The following is a 22741-nucleotide window of genomic DNA, read 5'->3' on the forward strand; positions in this document are numbered from 1 at the left end:
TTAATTAAACATTTGGCAGGTTACAAAACGAAATAAATGATAATAATTTAATTTGATTGGGGGGAAAAAGTATGAAATAAATTGCAATAAATTGTAATTTACAAAAAACTTGAACCTAATTAATAAACTATAACAGGAGCCTATTTACATAAAGGCAATTAGTTCAACAATTGTAGCCTTGTAATTTAAAATGTCATAAACATGATAATACTATAGCCTAAACATTTTTAAAAGTGGGCCTGTTGTCTATTTCTACCATTGACTTTGGAAGAGGCCTGTGGCGTATCTGCAAAACCTTTTGTTCCTCTGTAAAGTCTCCTTATGAAAGACAACTTGAAAAAAGGCCGCTGTTCCGTTTTGTTTTATTGGCATTATCCACAATCGTTCGAGGGAAAAAAACTAAAACTATTTAGCCTTTACTCGAGGACAATTAAAACGATCCTAATTACAGACCGTTACATGTTACATAGCCTCTGCTCTCTGGACACTTGCTTTTAATTCTAACATATTTTTACTTTGTCTGTTTTCTTCCATTTTTGTCCTTATCATTACGGGTCCTTTTCCTTTGACACTCGTGTTGCAGGCCGCAGCAGCAGGAGCCGTCTCCTTTTCCCAGACCCCCGCAGCCTCTGCGCACTGTGTGTGTGGCGCTTGTAAAATGTTTAAGAGGGCTGTGTGTTTTTTGTTTTTTCTCAAAACGATGTTAGGACCAGCAAGAAAAGAACAAGAAAACGGATCGTCGTCGCGCACGAGGTCATAATTTTCACTTCTCATTAACGACACCACGTGCTTTTAGCTGGCGGGAGGCCCAATATTTATGATTTAATAGCTGCATAAAATACACTTTATCGAATGTATTCTGATGGACAAGCGTACTGCCCACTTGTTACACACGTTCTCTCCAGGTACTTTCAGCAGGTAAATGCACAGAAAGGTCTTTTTTCCCAATATTGATTTTAAATGTGATTCAACGACACATCGTATTTAGTCTGTGAGGAGAATTTGTCATAGACTATAGGGATTATCCTCAGCAGGGGCTGATGTGAAATTATTAACTTCACTTTAGGATGGGCCTAATCACAAAATTGTCCTGCAATAGACATGCTGTAAAATAAGAGCTTGGCCTATTCAGTGTTGAACCGTGACCTGCAAAGTTTTTGCCCATTCTGGTGAACAAAGGTCATTTAATCTGGCATAAAGAGATAACATGAGTTCAGGTTTAAGAGCCATGTTGACAAAGCTCTGATGTGGCAGAACACCTGCCTTGAAGTCCATATCCCAGTTTATTAAGATTTTTTTCTAATTAATAGTCATTAATTTTAAGAAGTTAACAATAATATAGGGTATCATATTTTTAGCCTCTGAAATAACATTGTGATAATCTAAAAAGCAATTCCATGTAATTCCTTTTTATTTGCCAGAGCTCTCTTTATTAAATTCTAGATCCTTTCTTTGTTCTATAGGCCACAAACGCACCTGTCATTATTCTTCAGAAATACTAAACAAATGTTCATGTATTCTTCTTAATTCCCTCTCCTCATGCTCCATTTGCCATATTTTTAGTCGACTGCTATACTTTTCCACATTTTTACTTGTTCGCTGTGCCTGTATGAGGCAGGCGTATGCTAGTCTGAACAATCGGCACCCGGCCCGGCTCTGCCTGGTCCAGATGGGTCTGCCCCCCCCTGCAGCAGCACTGACAAGCCAGTCAGGCAGCCAGGCAGTCAGCTTCCCATCCGGGTAGCCAACCAGTCGCTCCCTCCGCCAGCTCGTGGGCCAGTCCTGTAGCCTTTGAGCCAACCGAAAAACAACCTGCCAGCCAGTCAGTGAGCCCGCTCGACACACCGACAGAGGAGCAGGCCAGCCTCAGCCTAATGGTCACACCACAGCCAACCAGAGGAGGCTGGCCTTTGTAGGGTCTTCACACAGACAGCCTGTCCCACCACAACACAATCAAATAAAAGAGCCTTCAATTTTGCAAGTTATCTTTTTCATGGCAACCAACTTATGCGTGATCAAATCATTGGTATTTTTACACACCATTTATTGAAAATGTATTTACTTAAATTATCAACTCAATGTATACAAATTTATTTTGAGGATTTTGAGGAAACAACCAATCAAATATTTATTTTCATTATTTTTTGTTCATTTTGTCACCTATGTCCTGTTCTTTTTTAACCCTGGAAAATATGGCATAGACATAACGCAGAGTTTTAGAGTTCAGTTTGTTTTAAATTCAAAAGATGCACGTACTAGTATTTGCAGTACAATTTTCAACCCCCTGCTCCATTTACAGCGACATAAAGCTGCCACAACACAAACTCACAACTCAGTTTCACTGTCACTCATAAGAAACATTTTCTAATTTGCTCAGAAACTTTTTTAATGTAATTCTGCCTCTCTGCTGCCGAGGCTATTAAAAAGTTACAAAAAAACAACAACCCCAAAAATGGGCCAGTTTGGATGTGAAAGTGCATTTTGAAACAGGAAAGCATGTTTTTGGATGCTATTATTTTGTTGGGGTTGAAGTTGGGAGGGGGGGGCATTTTCTTTTCCCCTCCTCTCTTTGTTTGTGTGGTAAATCCAGGAGCAGCTGCTGAACCCAGGGTCTAGTGGGATTTTGGGCCTGTGTTTTCTCATGCCATCCCATGCCAAGGTAGTGTAACGCGAGGAGAGAGAGAGAGAGAGAGAGAGAGAGAGAGAGAGAGAGAGAGAGAGAGAGAGAGAGAGAGAGAGAGTGGGAGCAGTGATGGGGGCACAAGTTGGAGAGGTTTTACTGGGCTGATTGTGACCAGGCTGGTGACGCAGGCTTTTGGGTGGGTGCTTTAGGAGGCGGGTGCTGTCTGGATTGGACGCATGTAAAATGAATATCCTTTGGACTTTGCTCTAGCACTAGATTGGAACTTGTCTATTTGGCTAATGATGTGCCTTCTGCCCGCGCCGCACACACACTCCCTGCTCTCTCTCTCTCTCTCTCTCTCTACAACCACCCCCCACCTCCTTCGCCTCTCACTCTGCCATGTCGCTCTCTCATCCCTCCCTTTCAGTGCTTGGAGCGTGCGTATTGGCTGGGCTGACTGCGACACGGTGCCAAATAGGTGGGCCCCGCGCATGTTGGCACTCACTCACTCAATGGTTAGAGAAGGAAAGTGGAGAGGAAGAGAGAGACAGAGTTGGAGAGTAAAATGGGAAAAAGAAGCGGCACTCGGGTTTGCCAGCGGTCGGGCACACTCGGCCAACATTGATTCGCTGTTCTTGTTTTGCTGTTTTTTCTTCTCTACTCCTCCGTTCGCACCCCCCCAAGTCCAACCCTCTCTCCCTTTTCCCGAGTCGTACACATATCGTACTGAATTGAACTCATAGCATGCGATGCTTTGACAACTACTTTTTATGCGTTATTTTTTACACGTTTTTAAAATGTTTTTTTCTTCCAGTTAGTTGACATTTTTCCTAATTTGTACTTTTTTTTTTTTTAAATAGATACACTTGCGGGCACTCTCCTTCTTCTGTGCTCTTGAGCAGACTTCTTGTACAACTTTTACCACAGTACCTCCTGTGTTTCTGAGCTGGTATTACAACGCACCTTCTCAGCCTTTTACCTTTTGAGGGACATTCTCAACATTTCTTGGCTGGTTTTAATTCCCCCCTCATATTTTCATTCTCTACAGTACAGACATTTTTAGTGGTGTGACTTTTTTTTTCGCTCGTCGGGTTGAATTTAGGATGCGAGAGCAAAATGGTAACTACTCCGTATTTCTTCTTTCAACCATATTTGATTGCGGTACTTTGAATGAATAACTGCTAGTTCTTACAAAGACATTGTTTTATTTCACAGACCTACATATCATAACACTGCAGAATGCTTGATTATGAATTATTGCTGTTTAGAGCTAATAAAGGCTAGTTGTGTTTGCCACATCCATTTTTGTTGTAACCGTTTTAGAGTACTAATTTGGATGCAGATAACAAAAAAATGTATTATTTCATAAGACAAAAAAAATTAGCAGCTTGGATAAATTGTGTTTTGTTTAACTCTTCTTCATTTAACGGTGATGTGTCAGAGTAAGTGTGTGTTGCGCTGTTCAAGGGGACAAGTGCCTATAAGGTGTGTGTCTCCGGCATCCCTCTCTCTCTTCTCTCTTTCTCTCTGTCTGTTTGTCTCTCGTTCTCGATGCTCAGTCTCTGAGCGAGCACAGAGCGAGTGGCGCTCCTCCATGCTGCGTGCCGGTGCTAACTGCCTGTCTTCTCTCTTCCCCTCCTCACCCCCTGTGCCTCTCTCCCCATCCTTCTCTCCCCCGTTCTCCCCCTCCCTCTGCTCTTCCACCCTCCCCCCATCCTCCTCTCTGGTCCAGGATGAATTCCACCCTTTCATCGAGGCCCTGCTGCCACACGTCCGAGCGTTCGCCTACACCTGGTTCAACCTGCAGGCCCGAAAGCGCAAGTACTTCAAGAAGCATGAGAAGCGCATGTCCAAGGAGGAAGAGCGCGCAGTGAAGGATGAACTGCTGGGGGAGAAGCCAGAGATCAAGCAGAAGTGGGCCTCGCGCCTGCTGGCCAAGCTCCGGAAGGACATCCGGCCTGAGTTCCGCGAGGACTTTGTGCTCACCATCACGGGGAAGAAGCCCCCTTGCTGCGTGCTGTCCAACCCTGACCAAAAGGGCAAGATTCGTCGCATTGACTGCCTGCGCCAGGCCGACAAGGTATGGCGGCTGGACCTGGTGATGGTCATCCTGTTCAAGGGCAGCCCCCTGGAGAGCACAGACGGAGAGCGGCTCGTCAAATCACCACAGTGCACCAACCCAGGCCTGTGTGTGCAGCCGCACCACATCGGCGTGTCTGTCAAAGAACTGGACCTGTATCTGGCCTACTTCGTCCACGCGCCAGGTATGTGCCCCTGGGACACTGGTCCCAAACACATCCACACAAACACACACTCCCAACACTTAAGGTAAACAATAGTTGTTTTAATGTTGAATTAAATTAGATTATAATAAAAAACAGATACAAATAATTGTAGTAACTGTGTACATGTGCATAACATTATAATTTTAAGAATAATTAGAATTACCTATCAGTATTTCTATATTTATGTTCATGTCAACGGTTTTAACAAAGCAGTAAAATGTGTGTGTGAACCGCACTGTATTCGCTCTTCAAAACAAGGATTCTTATGGTACGTGAACATCATTTTAGTGTTTAATAGGTTGAAATTTGAAAGCACATTTTCATGACGAATCAGATTACCACTGTTAAATTGTGTGTTTTGGTGCGATCAGTGAGAGTTGCTGTTTATAGGATTGTCCTCAGTCTGTCAAAGTGTGTGTGCCATGATAAGGCCATTGTAGCCAGGGATTGTCGCTTGGCCCCAGCCCAGCGCGCGTGTGTGAGGGAGTCTTGTGCTCCCAGGCCGCAGGCTGCTACTGCCTTCCCCGTCTGCATGGAAACTAGCACCACATAGGACCTGACTGCCAAACACACAAAGCCTGGAATCACAATAAACTCTTAGAAATACTAATACACACATTTTTAAAAACAACACAACAGAGCTATAGTTTTATGTAAAACCGATAATTTTTTTAGTCACAAATGTACACACCCCAAATGGCTAAAACAGCCAGACTATAGCAGTAGGCTTGAGCCAGACATTGTTGTATGTCAGCCACCATCCTGGGTGCACACCTCTCACTGGGCCAAACATCACTGTAGTCTTCACTTGCAGCCAAACACTGGCTGTGTTGTAGTTTTTGTCACATTAGAAAAAACACACACACAAGAAACACCATCACAGCAACCGCTCACACGCGCACCAAACACATTTCACAGCCAAGTCCTCGAACACACACTGCCTCACCATTGGCTGGACACATATACATACAAACACATGCTCATGACCTAATATTATCTCAGCTGTAATTTCTGGAAATTTCAAATAGTGCAGAACAGCTTCAGCTTCGTGCACTTCAGCTGTCATAAAATAATCTGCCTATGCAGAAGTTTATGGTTATTTGTTAATGTGACTCAGTCTCCCGCTTTGTTTTTCTCAACCTCTTGCTCTCCAAGCCAAACACTGAACACCGAACACCTCACACGGCCCCGGCCAAAGCCTGGCAGTAACAGCGGCTTAACTCGGTGGATCCATCTGTGGCTGAGATAAAGCAGAAGCATTCAGCTGCCCTCACACATAATCCCGCCAATATGAGTCCTATAAAAAAAAAAAAAGATATATATATATATATATATATCTGATACACAAATATGGATATATGTATGTATGTATGTATATATATATATATATATATATATATATATATATATTATATTATTATTATTATATTGTATTATATACATATATTGTATCAATATTTGTGTTTATTTGATTTAGTGTAAAAGTTCTGCAACATTTAATATTTTTATCGCCCAATATTTTGTTATAATATTATTATATATTTTATATATTTATATATATTTACGATTTGGTTATGTCACAACCAGTGTATCAGAAGCTTGCACTTCAAGACTTTGCATTGACCTTTGGTTCAAGTTAGATAAGTGTCCTGAGGCAGTCTATATCTGCAGACATCCTCAATTTATCAGCAATAATAAACACTTTCTTCTGTGGTGCAGTGAATAAAAACATGAGCTCATTGTACGGTTTTGTTTGCGGAGCATTTTGTAGGTATTTAGCATCTCTGTCTTCCTGGCTCCTCTTTGATCCCGTACACACTTTTGTTTTGTCTCCTTAAACATGGCCCTTATTGTTGTTCTCACAGAGGTAAAGCCTCTGCTGATCTCTTTTGTTTATATTGTAGTTGGGCGAGAGACAGTGATGGCGGGAGAGAGAGAGTGTTGGAAAGGAGAAGAGGCTGCGATAGTGATTGTTCTGTTTGGCAGCACCGAGTACCGTTGGTGTGGGAAGAAGAGAAAGACGTCTTGTGTTTTGTTTATGACAGAGTAGCAAAAGCTGCCACAGGGAATCTCTGGGCTTGCCGTCAGGCTTCCTCAGGCTGTTCAGCAGCCAGCCTTTGAGCTCCTCTCGCACACCGTCAATGTAAAAGAATAACTACGGCCACAGCTCTCATCTAAAATGTTGTCGCAAAAAATGTATAAGTTATTTATTACATTTTTAGGTAACAGACAAAAGTCGAAACTTTTAGTTAAGCACCCACGTATTGATGTGGTTTAATAAGAAGTAGATTCCAGTGTGTGTGAAAGCACATTTTCAAGTCATTTTCATTTTCATTGACGACTGCACCTTAAGCTGTTTTTTAATAAAAAGGGATCTGTTAGAAAATTATCTTTGGGCTTGCTACGTTTTACTTAGCACATAAATTCAATTTATTTATGTTTGGAGATGAAAAAAACTGTTGTAAGGTCCCAAGTTAGCACTGTGCTCTTACTCATTCTCTGGCCTTGATTCTTTATTTTCCTTTGTGCAGCGTTAGTGTGATCATAAAAAGATGTTTCAAATGTGTTTCTAATCAAAAGTGCAGTACAGGAAATTTGCAGTCACTCCGAGGGAGGTGTGAAATGTGCTCGCCGTGCCATTTCTGCCATGACCGCTCCACACTCCACGCTCTGCTCTGCCAGATCCCTCCTCTTTCGCGCTATAGCAGCAGTCGAGCCTTGGACTGGCTTGTGAGAAAGCCCAGAGAAACCTCGAGCAGCTGCCAGCCCGGGCCAATTTGCTGACCACAGGAACGAATCACAAATAAAAAGTACTCTTGTGAATATCACTGAGAAACATCTCTGAATGTGAGGATTTATGAGGGGAAAGTGGACATTATTAGGCATTAGAGAGGTGCCCTTACTCTTATGATGCATGAACATTGACAGTGTTTTGAGACTGTGTTTTGAGATTGTGCAGTTTTTTATTGCTTTCCTCATGAGTGTAGAAGAAATATATTGTCATAACTCTATCTTCAAGGACAGAGCAAAGGTCACTTACATACATGAAAAGAAAGAAACAAAATATGTAAATTTGAATTGTAAACTTTTAAAAAGGGGTTTAAAGTGATATTTCGTATTAGTTTTACGGACATTTCCCATTTGTCTGCCAAGTAAACCTCAACAAAAAAGTTTAAAGTCACGTTTCAACACATTTCAGTTGAATTTACACAATTGTATATCGTTTTCAGAATACTCAATTAAGAAAATACATTTGAGATAATCAATTTTGTAAGTATCGCTCACCCCTAATCCCACCACATCGGGGGAAGGTGAGTGACGTGTCTTGCCAAAGGACACAACAACAGAAGGCACCAGAGCCACAGCTGCCCCACTGCGGGGTCTCTCATCCAACTCCAAACCAGGCCCTGCTCTGCTTAGCGTCTGAGCTCAGACAAGATCAAGCGCTGACACGGCAACGTGGCCCGTGCAGTAGAGGACGGTAAGCATTTGTCTGTCTGTGTACAACTGTTTTGGGCATTTTGTGTCTCCGTCTGACATCGAGAAACATGTCCAAAATCAGTCCTGTCACGTTAAAGAGAAGTGAGCGGCGCCTCATGTTATTATTGGCTTTAGAAAAAAAGTTAGATCGCTGCCGGTCAGATGCACGCGCTCATGCGGACGTGTGCGCCGGAGAAGGGGATATTACAGGCTTACTTACCCCAGCTAAAGCCACAGGGTCTGCGTTTATCTCTGAGACCACAGAGACAAAACCTCACTCCGGGCAAAAGAAATACAAAGACAGTTGGGGTTTGGGTTTGTCTGAATTAAGTTGACCAGTAAAAACGTCCATGCTTTCTTATAAAGTATGGCGCTTTTGCCCTCCAAACTTCCCATGGCAGTTAAGTCACTTTTACACATGCGCTTATCAAAATAGTGATAATTTTTTTTATAGTAGTATGATGATAAAATAGACGAGCATTCATTAAAAAGGACAGAAGAAAGAATTGATTGTCAAATACATTATTTAATTTGTGTATGACTTCAATATTGTGATAATATTAAGAAAACATACAGAAATATTAAATGAGTCAGCCAAACCAGTACATGTGTGGCAATTTTCATTCATTTCAATTCATCGCTGGTTCTCTTTTACACTTTTTTTGTAGCCGCGCCAGCCCCGTAAAAATGCATCTATCCTAAACGAACGTACGCCCTGTCAAGAGGGTTTCCCGGCCTCAGAGCAGAAACGAGAGAGCGGAGGAAAAAAAAGGAGAAACGCTCACTTTCAAACGGGCCAACTAGAAAGGCGTGAGAGCTGAGGGAACATGCCTTATTCACTGTGCGCCGCTCACAGCAAGTCCCTGGCATCGGCCGCAGAGTCTGGCCAGCCGCACAGCACCGCCTTAGTAATGCTACAATTAGACGCAATAATAGCAGCATTACGCTTTTATTTGTTTTTCCCATACAGATGTTTTGTTTTTTTGTCCCCTCCTAAAACGCTCTCCTGGTCCGGTTGCATTATTAACAGTGTTTCGGATTGATAAGTCTTTTGTGCGTGGTGGTTTACAAAAAAGAGAATGTAATATGCGCGTGTGTGTGTGTGTGTGTGTGTGTGTTTAAGGAGTTGTCAGAAGACTTGTGTTGGTGGCCACTTTTGGCATGATGCTATCGCTGTGTTTGGAAGACGCCAAATTTTGAGTCTGAATTTCTGCCAACCTCCTCCCTCACATCCTGCCTTTTTGCTCTTTTCTTCAATTTCTTTTACTACTTGTTCTTTTTTCTTTGATTCCTCTTTGGGGTCTAAAAACAAATGCCCTCGGCCAGCAGCCTCATTAGCACCTGGGCCGCCGTTAGTGGCAGCTGAAACATCTATAATCACTTGTAAGACCAAACAGTTTAGTGCTCAATGTGACAATTTTGTTTTTTACTGAAAGGGACCGGGCTGGAACTTGGCCTTCATTGCTTCAATTCTCTGTTGCTGCTTTTCCATACAAAGCCCCTTGAAATAATTAAGCGTCTAACAATCTCCACATATTATAAATTCATGGTAATATTCGCAGAAGTATAACCATGTATGCAAAATGTACTTTTTTTGACATTGTGTGGGTTTTGTAATGTATTTTGACTCACAACAGACAGTGTTTTTTATTTGTTTTTTCTATTTCTTTCTAAATGCACCGTGAGAGCGCAGTTTGAAGAAGACGGAAAAGCGGGGTGGGGGATAGAAGAAGTATGCATCGGAGCCAGAATGCAGAGAATGAAATTTGGCATGCGTTTGTGTAAAGCGAGTAAGCTTCAAATCATTTTGGACACAGATCTAGGACGCTAGAAGAAAGCGGGATGAAACGGGATAGGAAACAACATGGGATGGGAGGGGGTGTCGCTGGTGGAGGGGGGCATGGTTAAGTATAGAGGGGGGGGACGTATGAGGTTGACTGTAGGGGAGAGAGTCCCTCAATGACGACTTGAAAAGCGGGCTGGTAAATAAAATGGAGAGGCAGTAAACAAGGCTCGGCGCTTCATCAAAAGGGTCCATTCATGTGTGAACAGGAGAGTGTCTTTACTCGGAGGACAGTCTCACACCGACAACAACAAAAGGACACTGCTTGTTTAGACAACACGCCAAATTGGAATAAATTTGTGTAGCGCACATGTTTACCGGTTGTATGGAGCTGGTGAAAGAGGGACACACCGTAATGACCGGAATAAGGTGGGGTCACAACACAAGTATCACTTTGTCAACAGAAATGTGTTTTCGGTTGTTACTATCATTTTGTGCCTTTGCTTTAACTCAGTATTAAAATGGTCGAATATTATTGGCCATCTTACAACTCTTATAGCTCTCCGTTTTGCAAGTAATTAGTTGTTGATAGAGTTACAGTGTGTGAATGTATTATCACACAAATGCCGTTAAAACATTTACCTTAAATGCATTGAGGTCAAGGAAAGATCTTCTCGAACCATTTCATTTTTCCTCTTAGAGTGACAGGTAAATTAAATGTCGAATAAATCACAATTTCAGCTTGAAGTTTGAATCATGACAACTAGATCCTTTTTAAATAAATAGATGTTAGCAATTGAGCTCATGTTTTTAGCTGTGGCCTTGCTCATAAGACTTCACTTAAACTCTTAAGTGCTGTATAATTCTGCGAGACATTTCTATTCATCCGAGCATGCTCTTAGTGCCAATAGCTTAATGTGAGAGCTACTTCTTTATGTACATTCAGTAAACACAATTGATTTTTTTTAACATAAAGTAGTTAACACCGTCTTATAAACTAGTCTTCTATTCCTTAGCGTTTGGTGCTGTATCTCCACAACACCACAGTGGCTTCTGTTTTGTTCACGTTGCCACACTGAAACGGTCCCTACCCACTGCTCCCCTTCTCTTTTATTGGACCCAAATTTGGCTGGTACCATGGCAACCAGGGCTCCCATGGAACCCTGCCTGGGACCAGTCCAAGGAGCCTCCAGGGTGGCACTAGCTCTGCCCTTGTCTAACATCAACGGTCGCCGTGGCAGGTTGATACTACAAGGCTTTTAGGTTTGGCCCAAGCCGTAGCTCTGCCCACAGTGGGAATGCTAGCTCGATAACCTCCTTTAACTAACTACCAGCTAACATGACCTGCCATATCCGGTGACATTAGCCACTGCATCCACTGCTGCATGAGGCAAACGGGGGGAAACATTTCACCAGTACGCATATTGATGTGGCATGGCATGGTGCCCAGTGCTGCCTCCCACAAGAGAGACGAGGCAGGGGGGAGATGAGAGCATAGTGAAGAGACACTGCTATCTATAATATATGAGTGTATTTCATTTTTGTACTGTGTGTTCCCTGTGCTTTAAGTGTCATGCATGCATGCATAGGTAATTAAAATGTATCAAATCAGATGGATGTTATCAGATATTGATGGTTGATGAATAGATTGTAGTTTATTTTAATAGACTAGATATATAAAATAAAATAAAATGTTGCTGACATAGAACATTTGATAAAATGGTGTGCGAAACAAAGTTTAAAAACTCAAAAAAAAAATAAGATAAAAAATAAAATATGTTCTCTTTTTGACAATAAACAAACTATTTGCAACTAAAATACAGCAACTATTTGTTGCTGTATTTTTACTCCAATATGTTTTTTGGCTCTTCTTATTGTGACAGTAGATGAGGAATAAAGTGTAATGTGATTTATAGAGTAATGATCCATGACTGTCGACCAAAGCTTTGACAGGTGCAGTGCAAAGAGGAGAAATGAAGAATGGTCAAACTTTGGAAATTTTCAGTGAAATCTAGTCTTCGTTTCCAGCCCTGGGTTTATCCCAAATTTAAGGGTTGAATAGTGACAGAATAATGATCCCCTTTTCCCGCAATTACACTCCTCTCCCCATTCACTCGACCCTGTTCTGTTTCCACTTTGTGTGCTGCTCATCTCGTGCTTTCTCCTCCTTTGTATCTTTGTATCCCTCTGTTTTCTCTGTCCCTGTTGTATTTTCACTTTCTTTGGGATTAGTGATAAATCAAGGTGGCACTTTGAATTTAATGTGAACGTAATGGCCAATCAAAGAAATCTGTTCCTAATTTGTGGTTGATCTCAGATCTTAGATGCTTTGCAGGCTTTGTTTTGCTTCTCTTTAAGTTTTATATCCATCTGTGCAGATGTAGTGGACGTTTGAAAGTTTCACACATGTATTTAAAAATCCTAAAACTACACATCATTTTTTTAATCTAATATTTTATTTTTAAACTTTTATCCTGCCATTTGTTTTCATCTCTACACATGATCTAATTGACATACAAAACATATCTTCTTTTACCTTTTGACCTCAGAGTCAATCAGCAATATTACCAGGGGTCAAAGGTGGTGAAGTGTACTAATAAGTGATAATACAATCCCATACTCTGGGGAGACAAAATGTACTGCACAGGTGCTAATGGGATGCAAGCGCCGACAGTTTTCACATGTGATCCTTTAGTCCCGCGCCAAGTAAAAGTCACTCTGAAGGCTAAATCCCTTCCCTGTGCACCATGCTAATAAGTCCCAATCTAGGCTCATCCTTTTTTAATACAGAGGGTAATGATCAGCCTGAAAGCCCTCGTGCAGCTGCCCTGCCAGTGCCCTGGCTCACTGGGGTCAGCTTAATGACATCTCCGGACTATGTGATGGCAATAGGAATAAATAGAGTTGTGTCAGTATGTCTCACATGTGTGAGCTCATGTTGATTAAAAGTTGTTGTTATAATTGCTGAGCTTAAAATGACAGGTGGTGGATGTGTCCCACTAATTCCCTGTCTAATTTTGAGGTCCAGGGGTGAAGCTTTTAATCCAAAACATACACATATGCTCTGTCATAGTCTTACAAATGTGAGCGCATATTTTCACAGAGACTCTTGCCACCTCTGTAGCCCCTCATCTACTCTCTATTTCCAAAAACTTGACTCGATAGCTAATGCATTGATTTTTTCAATATAATATACCTGTGTTCCATAAAGTAAACCCAAAAGGCCATGTACGTTTTACTTGATTTCATGCAAAAGGACATTTACTATTGTTTTGTAGCAAAGACACCAGTAACACATTGAATTATGTCTAAAACATAATTACTTAATAATACTTTTTTAAAGTACTTGTAGCTTAGTTTGTGCTTCTCTCTGTCTTCTGTGGCTGGTGTTTATTTTTATGTTGTGTGCCGAGCAGCAGTTGTTGCCCCGTTGAGGCCTTATAAAGGTACACTTGAGATAGTAGAAAGTGTCAGCGTGACAGTGAGATAAGAGAGTTGACTGACTGCTCCACCCATTACCTCAGATCACCCTGCTCTGCTGCGCTGCACTGTATGTGGGTCAACCACACACTGCACACACCGGATAACTACAGTATGACACCCAGTCCCACTAAGTACAACTGTAATGAACTCTAATATATCAGTCACCAGTAATGTATTGGTTGTGTTTAGACAATTTTAAAACCAGAACTTTTCAGTTGTTGTTCTTGTGCCCTTTTGTGTCACAATTCTCTACCAGAATGTGTTCTTTGAATGTAGTTTACAGCTTGGAAACAAACAAAAGAGAGACAGACAGGACATGGAGCCGGGGTCATCTAAGGGGAAATATGTCTCTGAGCTTGTGGGTGGAGCTAGGAGAGGAGGGAGGAGCCAGAGGAGTGTAACTCTTCTGATGCACTTAATGATTGATATTTGAAGAAGTATTGTTTATAAATTGCAAATGAAGACATTTTTTTATTAAATGGGGTTAAATATAGTGGAGTTGTGCATACCAAAAGTGCATTTATGTAAGTATAAGAATGCATTTATATGAAGGACTGCGTGATCAGGACAAGTTGATGTGCTGTGAATTCACTATGACAGGAGTAAGAAAGAGCCTGGGATTTCAGTCAGAAGAAGAATATAAACCAGGACCAGCTGTGTGAGTGTCATGTGATTCCTCAAGTTTTAAATATAAAAGGAGAAGGCTGAAAAAGAAAAAGATGGATGTGCAGAAGTGGAGAGTGGAAAGAACCTGCAGCAGGCAAGTAATGTTGGAAGGAACGAGTGTGTCTCTGCAGGGCGGGTTTTCTGAGGTCACAGTACTGAATATCACACAGGAATGTGGAATGCTGAATCGCTGCCAACACAAACACACCGCCGCTCCCAATGACTGTCAAAGACTGCTCCATACACACATGCTGTCATGTATGTGCGGAGGGACTAAAACTGTACAATTTATCTCGTAATGGACACATGTGGATCTGACCGTTAGATAAAGCAGCAGAGCTGATCAGAAAGTTTTGACATATTTTTATATTATAAGCAAATGCAAACATTTATATATGGATGTTTGTATTTGTTTCTGAGTGGAAGAAACATTATAATGAGACAAATGCATGGAGCTGTACGTTTATGCAGCTGTGACACACACACACACACACACACGTGCACATACACACACACACACGTGCACACACACACACACACACGTGCACATACACACACACACACATGTGCACATACACACACACACACACATACGTGCACATACACACACACACACGTGCACACACACACACACACACACACGTGCACATACACACACACACACACGTGCACATACACACACACACACGTGCACATACACACACACACACGTGCACATACACACACACACGTGCACATACACACACACACACACGTGCACACACACACACACACACACACACGTGCACATACACACACACACACACACACACACACGTGCACATACACACACACACATGTGCACATACACACACACACACACACACGTGCACATACACACACACACACATGTGCACATACACACACACACATACGTGCACATACACACACACACACACGTGCACACACACACACACACACACGTGCACATACACACACACACACACACGTGCACATACACACACACACACACGTGCACATACACACACACACACACGTGCACATACACACACACACGTGCACACACACACACACACACACGTGCACATACACACACACACACACACACACACACACGTGCACATACACACACACACATGTGCACATACACACACACACGTGCACATACACACACACACACACACACACACACAGTCACAGAGTTATTTCAAACAAACATGTTAAAACACACTGATCCTATGAGTCACTCTCCATGCACACACATGCTAAACTGGTGTTTGATGTTTTGTCAAGGAGGTTATATCCACCAAGGTAAATATAGCTGCTGTGAAGAATTACTCCTTTAAGAACTCCCTAGAACAGATTAAAAAGAGAAAGCATTAACAGTTCCTTTAAGTGCACCTAACATTTTTCAATTGTCCTACAAGTGATATTCAAATGTCTATAGATTGAATAATAATAATAATAATATGTTGAATTTATATAGCCCTTTTTTGCCCACTCTTTACATCGCATTATTCGTTCACTCCACACCTGGAGGTGGTAAGCTACTTTCTGAAGCCCCTCTGACCACCACCAATCATTCACTCACTCATCACATTCAGGTGGGTGAAATGTCTTTCCTAAAGGCCTTTTCACCTTTAGGTGCCTTCAAGGAGATAATCTCCGGTCTGAAATAGTGAGGCAAGTTTTGGTTTCTGGCAACCTGCGTGTGTTTAGTGAGAATAACTACATCGGGCTCATTTGGGCTGTATTTTGGAGGATTTGTTTGTGGAATCTACATTTGCAGTTGCCACGCAAGGAGTGCTCTGATTGGCCTTGCATGGTCCATTCACAAAATTATCTTTTCACCTGCATTTACTCCAGCTTCAGCATTTACTTTATAGCATGTATCTTATCGGTGTTAATAATGCGTTGCATTTAGAGTATCTTCATTTAAGTCTTGTGTATTAATGTAACATTGTAATAACCCAGTCCCTTCTGTCCATTTGTGTGACACCTTGTTGTCAAACACAAAACTATTTACTAAACGATGTCCATAAAGTTTAGCCATTAGCTCAGACTGCTGTTGTAGAAAGGTATTGCATTGTTTGTCGCTGCAGTGAGAATGCACCTAATTTAGAGACAAGGGAAACGACCAAAGAGGTTGGATTGGTGACAACGAGCCCTAAAGACACTTTTACTATTGCCACCTTGCTTTCCCATCGACCTCCCATCCCAGTTCTAACCAGGCCCAGTTCTTCTTAGCTTCCAAGATTTAACAACATTAGGTATTCTTAAGGTATAGCTGCACTGCACATTACAGAAAGAGGAAGATTTGGCTGAATGAACAGGACTCAGGACAGCATGTGCCTCAAAGGAGCAGATGAGAAGCAGCCCACAAAAATGACTATTCCAAACTACATTCTGTGCCCCTGTGATTTACTTGTGTGCGGCTGCTCACAGGTTCCCATAAAAGTTAACAAGACAAATTACTGTCTTTATCCATGCTTGTTTTTTTAGCTGTTGTAAATTCTGAGGCCCACCCTTACCCTTATGTCTGAGTGCGTCTCATGCTCCTCCTCCACCAGCCTCCCTGTGTCTCGGAGCATGCCAGGGTCAGAGGTCACAACAACTGAGCCCTGTGTTGTGCTTTGATGTGGTTCTCTGCACGGATTCATTCACACACACAGCAGCACCAGGTCAAGTCCAGACAAACAGCCCTCACACCCGCGCCTCCCGCCTTGGTTTGCTCTCAGGGCGCTGACAGCTCATGAGCAACGACGAGGCCCGGGTCTGTGGGACGCGGGCCTACGCTTTGATGTCCAACCACAATAGCTACATTAGCTAATTTAGCTCGACGCACAGGAAGGAAAACATCAGTCAACCCATGTAAAGCTGTCAATGTAAAACACAGAGAAAAAAATATAATGTGAACATACAGGTATGAGTGCTGGTCGATGGTCGAGTGGTTTAGGCAATCCCGACTCCGACAATTTACTGCATGTCCTCCCTTCTCTCTCATCCCCCATTTCTCACCCATCTGTCCTGTCTAATAAAGCCTGCGGGCCAAAAAATCTGGAAAAAAAAAAAAGAACAGGTGGGAAATCTGTGAAATTGTGTTGTGAGGTTTGAAGGTTTGAGAATCAAACCAACCATCAAGAATCAAATAAAATCAATTAAATAATCATCAAAAGTTAACTTTAAACTGTATCTAACATAATAAAAAAAAATAATACAATACATAAATGTATAAATAGGTCCAATGAAGTAATTTCTCTATTTAGCAAAAGTATTTGATTTCTATTCAACAAGTAGAAATCAAATACAGATTGCAGTTGCACAGCACTGTGGGTTTACATTACCTGCATAGTTACAAAAACTATTTGTATGATCATTAGTTTTTTTTATAATATATATTTTAGCTATTTAGCTATAGTATAAGCTATTTTTATACACCAGAATAACATTGAACATCTGCAAGTCACATGCAAAGATTCAGATTTTCCCAAACTAGTGAAACACTATTATTCTCCTCACCACATTTGTTCTGGCCGCACGACTTTAATTGTCCTCATTTACGTTTTATGTTTGTATTTAGACATATGCATTCGTTTTTGTGGTTGTACAGCAGACGTGAGTGTTTTTTTAGTCCTTCTACACACTATAATTTTCCTCTCTTTCGTACCAGTTCATACATTCATGCGTCCTGCCCTTACTGCCTCGTAGCTGCGCAGTTGTGAGAGGCAGACCCGGAGTCAAAAGTGCAAGTGTGCTGCTCTAGCTGATGAGTCACAGAGAGGCAGATTTCACCCACTGTTTGTAAATGTGTGGTTAGCCTAATTGAATGCAGATCTACTTCCAAACAACTTTCATTTCTTAGTGCATGTGTCCACGTGGAAGACAGGGAGAAAATCCTCAGCTGGTGGATTGGGGAACACGCTTACGGTATCACCGCCTTTGTGGACAAACCAGGGTGTCTTTTTCACAAATAGGTTGTTTCTGCTGTCTTTACTCTCATACTCACACACACTACAGCGAGTGTGTTTCCATAATTACAGACTGTGTGATCCCTGTCTTAGGCTGTGGTTTGGCTGGCCCTCCTCTTCCTCCATTAAGACATAAGTTGTAAGTGTCACTCAGCACTAGAACAGCTCCTCCCCAGCGGTGGCAGCAGGGGGCCAATAAATGTATGCTCTCTCGCAAACTGTTTCTCTCTCTCCCTGACACACATTTTTTCATCTTGCTCGCTCGCCCGTCACACACGTGGAGGTGTTAGCGAAGGGTCAGTAAATGTTTTCCCTCGGGGGCCCTGTCTGGGTGGCACGAGCGATGTGGCTGCCAAACCACTACAGCGCTGTGTGGCTATTAAAGATATGCATTTGTCAGAGCTCCAGCAGAGGTGAGGCAGATGGTCCCCACAGATAAGTCTGATTGTAAAGACATTATGTTTGTACTTCTTCTAGAAATCATTCATTTGATACTAGCAAAAGTAAGGATGTGATTCGAGGGCTAATTTGTGCCTCTCTAAATCATTTATTTAAGCACTTTATTTACATTTTCAAATCCACGCTGATTTACCCAAGTTACTTCGGTGACTTGAAGGTTAGCCACAGTGAGCTCCAGCAAGGATCTGATCTCCTGTTGACCTGTGGCACTCTGCCACTGTCTGAGCGTATGCCGTAGAGCCATATTAGCATTAGTCCCTCCGGCTTGTGTTAGTAATGGCCGATTAATCGACCGGTGACTGTATCAGAGCTCGCTCAGCCCCAAAGCAGCTTAACCTCCCAAACACCCTGCCTTTGTGCAACATTTGGCTCAAGTCTAATTCTATAAAAACCTTTAAATTACGTAATTCATTATTAAGTTAAAAAGTGATTTTTTCATTTATTTTTTTATTTTTTAATACGGATCAAAAGTTAGTGAGAGGAACAGCTGTTTGGACACTGAAATAGCCCGGCATGACCACGCAGTGGCTGTGACAGTAAACACTGTAAAAATCCACTCAGGGATTACAAATCCACTTTCTGCACAGATTGTGGGTCAACTTAACCATGTCAACTGCACACACAACTCAGAACCAGCTTTTTTATGCTTTTAAAATAAACCTTATTGCTATATAATCAGCAAATCTACCCTTGTGTTCAACAAACCGAATATTTCTTTTCAATTATAAATGGCAGTCTGTATTTTCTGTATTGTGAACTTCTTCTGATCTCCTTTTGCTCCACAAACATTCCCTTAATTTGATTTTCGGAGAGATAAATCGTGAGTAGTTGGTTGTGAAGGAAAATTTAGAAGGCACAAGGAACTGGCAGCGGAGCCTCAGCGTCTCCTGGTCCAGTGATGGAGTAGCTCTTCTCAATGAATAATGGCACATATGATATTGACTTTAATCACATCTGTTTGTGAGATTTCATCCTTCTTCATTCCCACTAGACCTCCCCTAGTTCTTGGACTGGACTGATGTCTGCACTGCCAAAAATAATGTCTTGTTTGCTGCTATTTACTTAAATCTGTCAAGGCGGCGTTGTGGGAGCCCATGGCGTTATGCTCGTGTCTTCTGCTAACCCTTGTTTATGCATTTCTGCAGACTACACAGGGACGTGCCAATGTGTCTAATGTTCTATACAGTTCTGTCAATTGTGTGTTAGAGTCGGCCGTAACCAGGCATCCCCAGCCAGTGCACACAGGAGCAGGAGCCAACTCGAGTGTTAGACGCCACTGCATCTCTCACTCAGGAGAAATCTGGCACCAGCACCAGGTTCATCTCAGCCTCTCGCTATGTGAAGCCATACGAATGAGAAAGAAAATACCTGTAAGTGGGAACATACACAAGCTTAGAGGCGCGGAGAAGGGGATACGTGTCAGACAGTGGTGTTCAGTGTGGTTTGGACGTTTGCCTTTGTCAGATGAGTGCTGCAGTTTTCTTTGTTTTATGAAAATCCCGGCAGAATGCGCGGGCAGAGAGCATGTGAGGGGAACTTATGGGAAGGAGTTGTCAAATCACACCGTACTCGCTTCCCTTCATCTTCTACTTTCTCCGTCCGACCCTCCTTATCCTTACCCCTGCGAGGGTACAGAAGACTGTTCCCAGCTGGTCCCCAAAAAGGATCCAGGGATGTACCAGTTATTATTAAAATGGATCTCCCGGTGCCAAATACCTCATTAGTCATGTGCGTGTGTGTATACTCTTGCACAAAAACATATGCAGAAATACACACGCCACCTGGCAGAGTGAAGTAACCTCTTTTCTAACATAAGGTAGACGTTCAAAACGGAGGGGGTACTAAAAAAATACACTTCTGATTAAAAGTGGAGGAGATTGTCATAAATCCTTGTCTGTGTGATTGCAAAATGGTAAACACATGTCTCCTCTAAGTGCAGTTTGCAAAGTGGCTTTTTTTGAAAGTCTTCACTGTTATGATAATCTCACCACACCCAGTATCTTCAGCTTCAGTTTCTCTTCCAAACTTTTTACAATCTGTCTTTCAGATGCAGAGACAATTAATGGCTAAGTTAAGGCTGAGAAGTGAACGCATTTGCCGGTGAAATTAAATGAAAATCAATACATGTAGAGAGTTGGCTGAGGCCCATGACTTTGTATTTTTTTTCCTTTTTCTCATGCACAAATTGGCATAAGTGTTTAAATGTTTAATGGTAACAATAAAACATTTTCACTCTTCGACAAGTAAGACCTAATTTACAACAAATGTGTGCATATGATTTACATTTAGCATAGAATAAAGGAACAATCATTACCATCATGAGAACATTTTGGATAGGGGTGGGTGATTAACAAAAATGAATGCCTCTATTTTATCTCGATCAGTTGATATTCCTACAGTAGGACAGGACACAACAGGAATGTGCTAAAATGTTTCTAAATGTGGTTATTGGCCCATAAACAGAACCAAAAGAGTTTTGAAATAGGACTTTATACAATTGTTTGGAAGATCACACTGGACGTTTTTGTTTTATGTTGTGGTCATTTTTAATACTTTTGATTGTAAACTCTCCAGAACAATAATTTTGATGTTATCAATTTTTAAAAATATATCTCCCACCTCTTTTTCTAGAACAACTTTGCAAATACACCATATGTCATTGCATTGTATAGTATATGTGTTGGATCTCACACCCAATTTTCCAATTTCCCATTGGCTTTGGTGACATTTGAACTTGAACTTGCCTGTGAGCGTAAAGCAGGATTTGAGTTGGCCAGGCTGGAGGTTGTACTGGTTTGCCCGCTCCCTCCCCTTTACCCTCTACGGCAGGATTAAGCAGCGCTGGTGCCATCAAAGGCCTGTCACCACTAGAGTTAATGGAGCATTGCACATGTGCTCTCCCATAGACACACTGTGCTATGGGAGACAAGCCCGGCAACTTGAGACGGGAGGTATTTGGAGATTTGGGACAGGGGTATTAGGGGTGTTGAAGAATGTTACTGTACGGGCCTGTGAGCTGGGGAGTCTGAGTTGTTAAAAAGCAGTGAGAATGGTGTGAAGCGTTTCAATGGCAATAGGAGGCCATCTTTGGAGAGTTTAAGTCCTTTAAGGGCGCATGGGGGGGAAGTTTGTAATCTTAAGGAGCAGTGAAGAGGGCACTTGTTCGTCACAAAGCCTGATGTCACGGCTGCTTAGACTTCAAACAGAGGAGCAGACTGACGGATTGTAATGTACACTTATCGCACAAACGCATAATGCAAACAGCCATACATTACACACACAAAGGCACGCTCCATGTGTGTACGCAAGCACACAAACAGCGGCAGTGCAGGGTTAACCGGGTACAGTCCCTCTGGCTTCCCTCATCAAACAATAGTTGTTCTATTACAGGCCGACAAGCCCGTCTGTGCCAAGAGAAAGAGAGGGAGACGACAAGAGTGAAACAGGGCAGACAGACAGAGCAGCAGGATTCAGAAAAGCAGACAACAAAACAGGCTTGGACCACAAAGACTAAGAGATCCTTTTACAACCAGGAAAAATACAACATTTGTTTCCAGGAAATTAAACTTACAAAAGTGTATTTGATTACTTCCACCTGTCCACATTTTATTATGTGTGTTGTCAACTGTGTCATTAGGGAAACGGCATCTCTTGCTCTTTGGGAAGTCTCTGTTCTCTGTTCTTGTGCATTTTTATAGTGAAAAAAACATGGAAACATGGAAATCAAACCCAAGTTTATAGTAATACTAATATAGTATGTAGGTGAGTGAAGTCTTGAGTCAGTTGCCCCGCTCTTTGCTGCTGCTGTACATCCTGTGGGCCTGTCTCTCCAGGAAACACTCCTCCTCCCTCCCTCCCTCCCTTCCTCCCACCCTTCCTTCCTCCCTCCTTCTCCACTTGCTCTTTACTGCTGTCTGGGCCTTTATCTGCCTCCTTCCTCTAGCTATCTGTAGGAATGAAAGGGTCAGCGATGGAGCGTGTACCCGTCTCATTC

General features: G+C 42.1%; 2 protein-coding genes across 14 annotated transcripts in view; both read left to right on the forward strand.

The window, feature by feature from the left end:
- plppr2b (phospholipid phosphatase related 2b) overlaps positions 1–22741 on the forward strand; it is a 177060-nt gene that overhangs the window by 115206 nt on the left and 39113 nt on the right. The gene's annotated exons all lie outside the window — the stretch shown is intronic.
- Positions 1–22741, forward strand: part of nfixa (nuclear factor I/Xa) — an 80464-nt gene that overhangs the window by 21460 nt on the left and 36263 nt on the right. For 11 of the 13 annotated variants that reach the window (XM_072463160.1, XM_072463158.1, XM_072463165.1 and 8 more), the window contains one exon: positions 4356–4887. In XM_072463160.1, coding sequence (XP_072319261.1) covers positions 4356–4887 — 532 coding nt within the window. Of the gene's footprint in view, positions 1–3670; positions 3743–4202; positions 4888–22741 lie in introns of those variants that run through there. The other 2 variants (XM_072463163.1, XM_072463157.1) reach the window with 2 other exon arrangements.

The sequence above is a fragment of the Eucyclogobius newberryi genome, unplaced genomic scaffold (assembly GCF_026437365.1).
Source record: "Eucyclogobius newberryi isolate DKJ021-1_F unplaced genomic scaffold, fEucNew1.0.hap1 SCAF_4, whole genome shotgun sequence".
Lineage (NCBI taxonomy): Eukaryota > Metazoa > Chordata > Actinopteri > Gobiiformes > Gobiidae > Eucyclogobius > Eucyclogobius newberryi.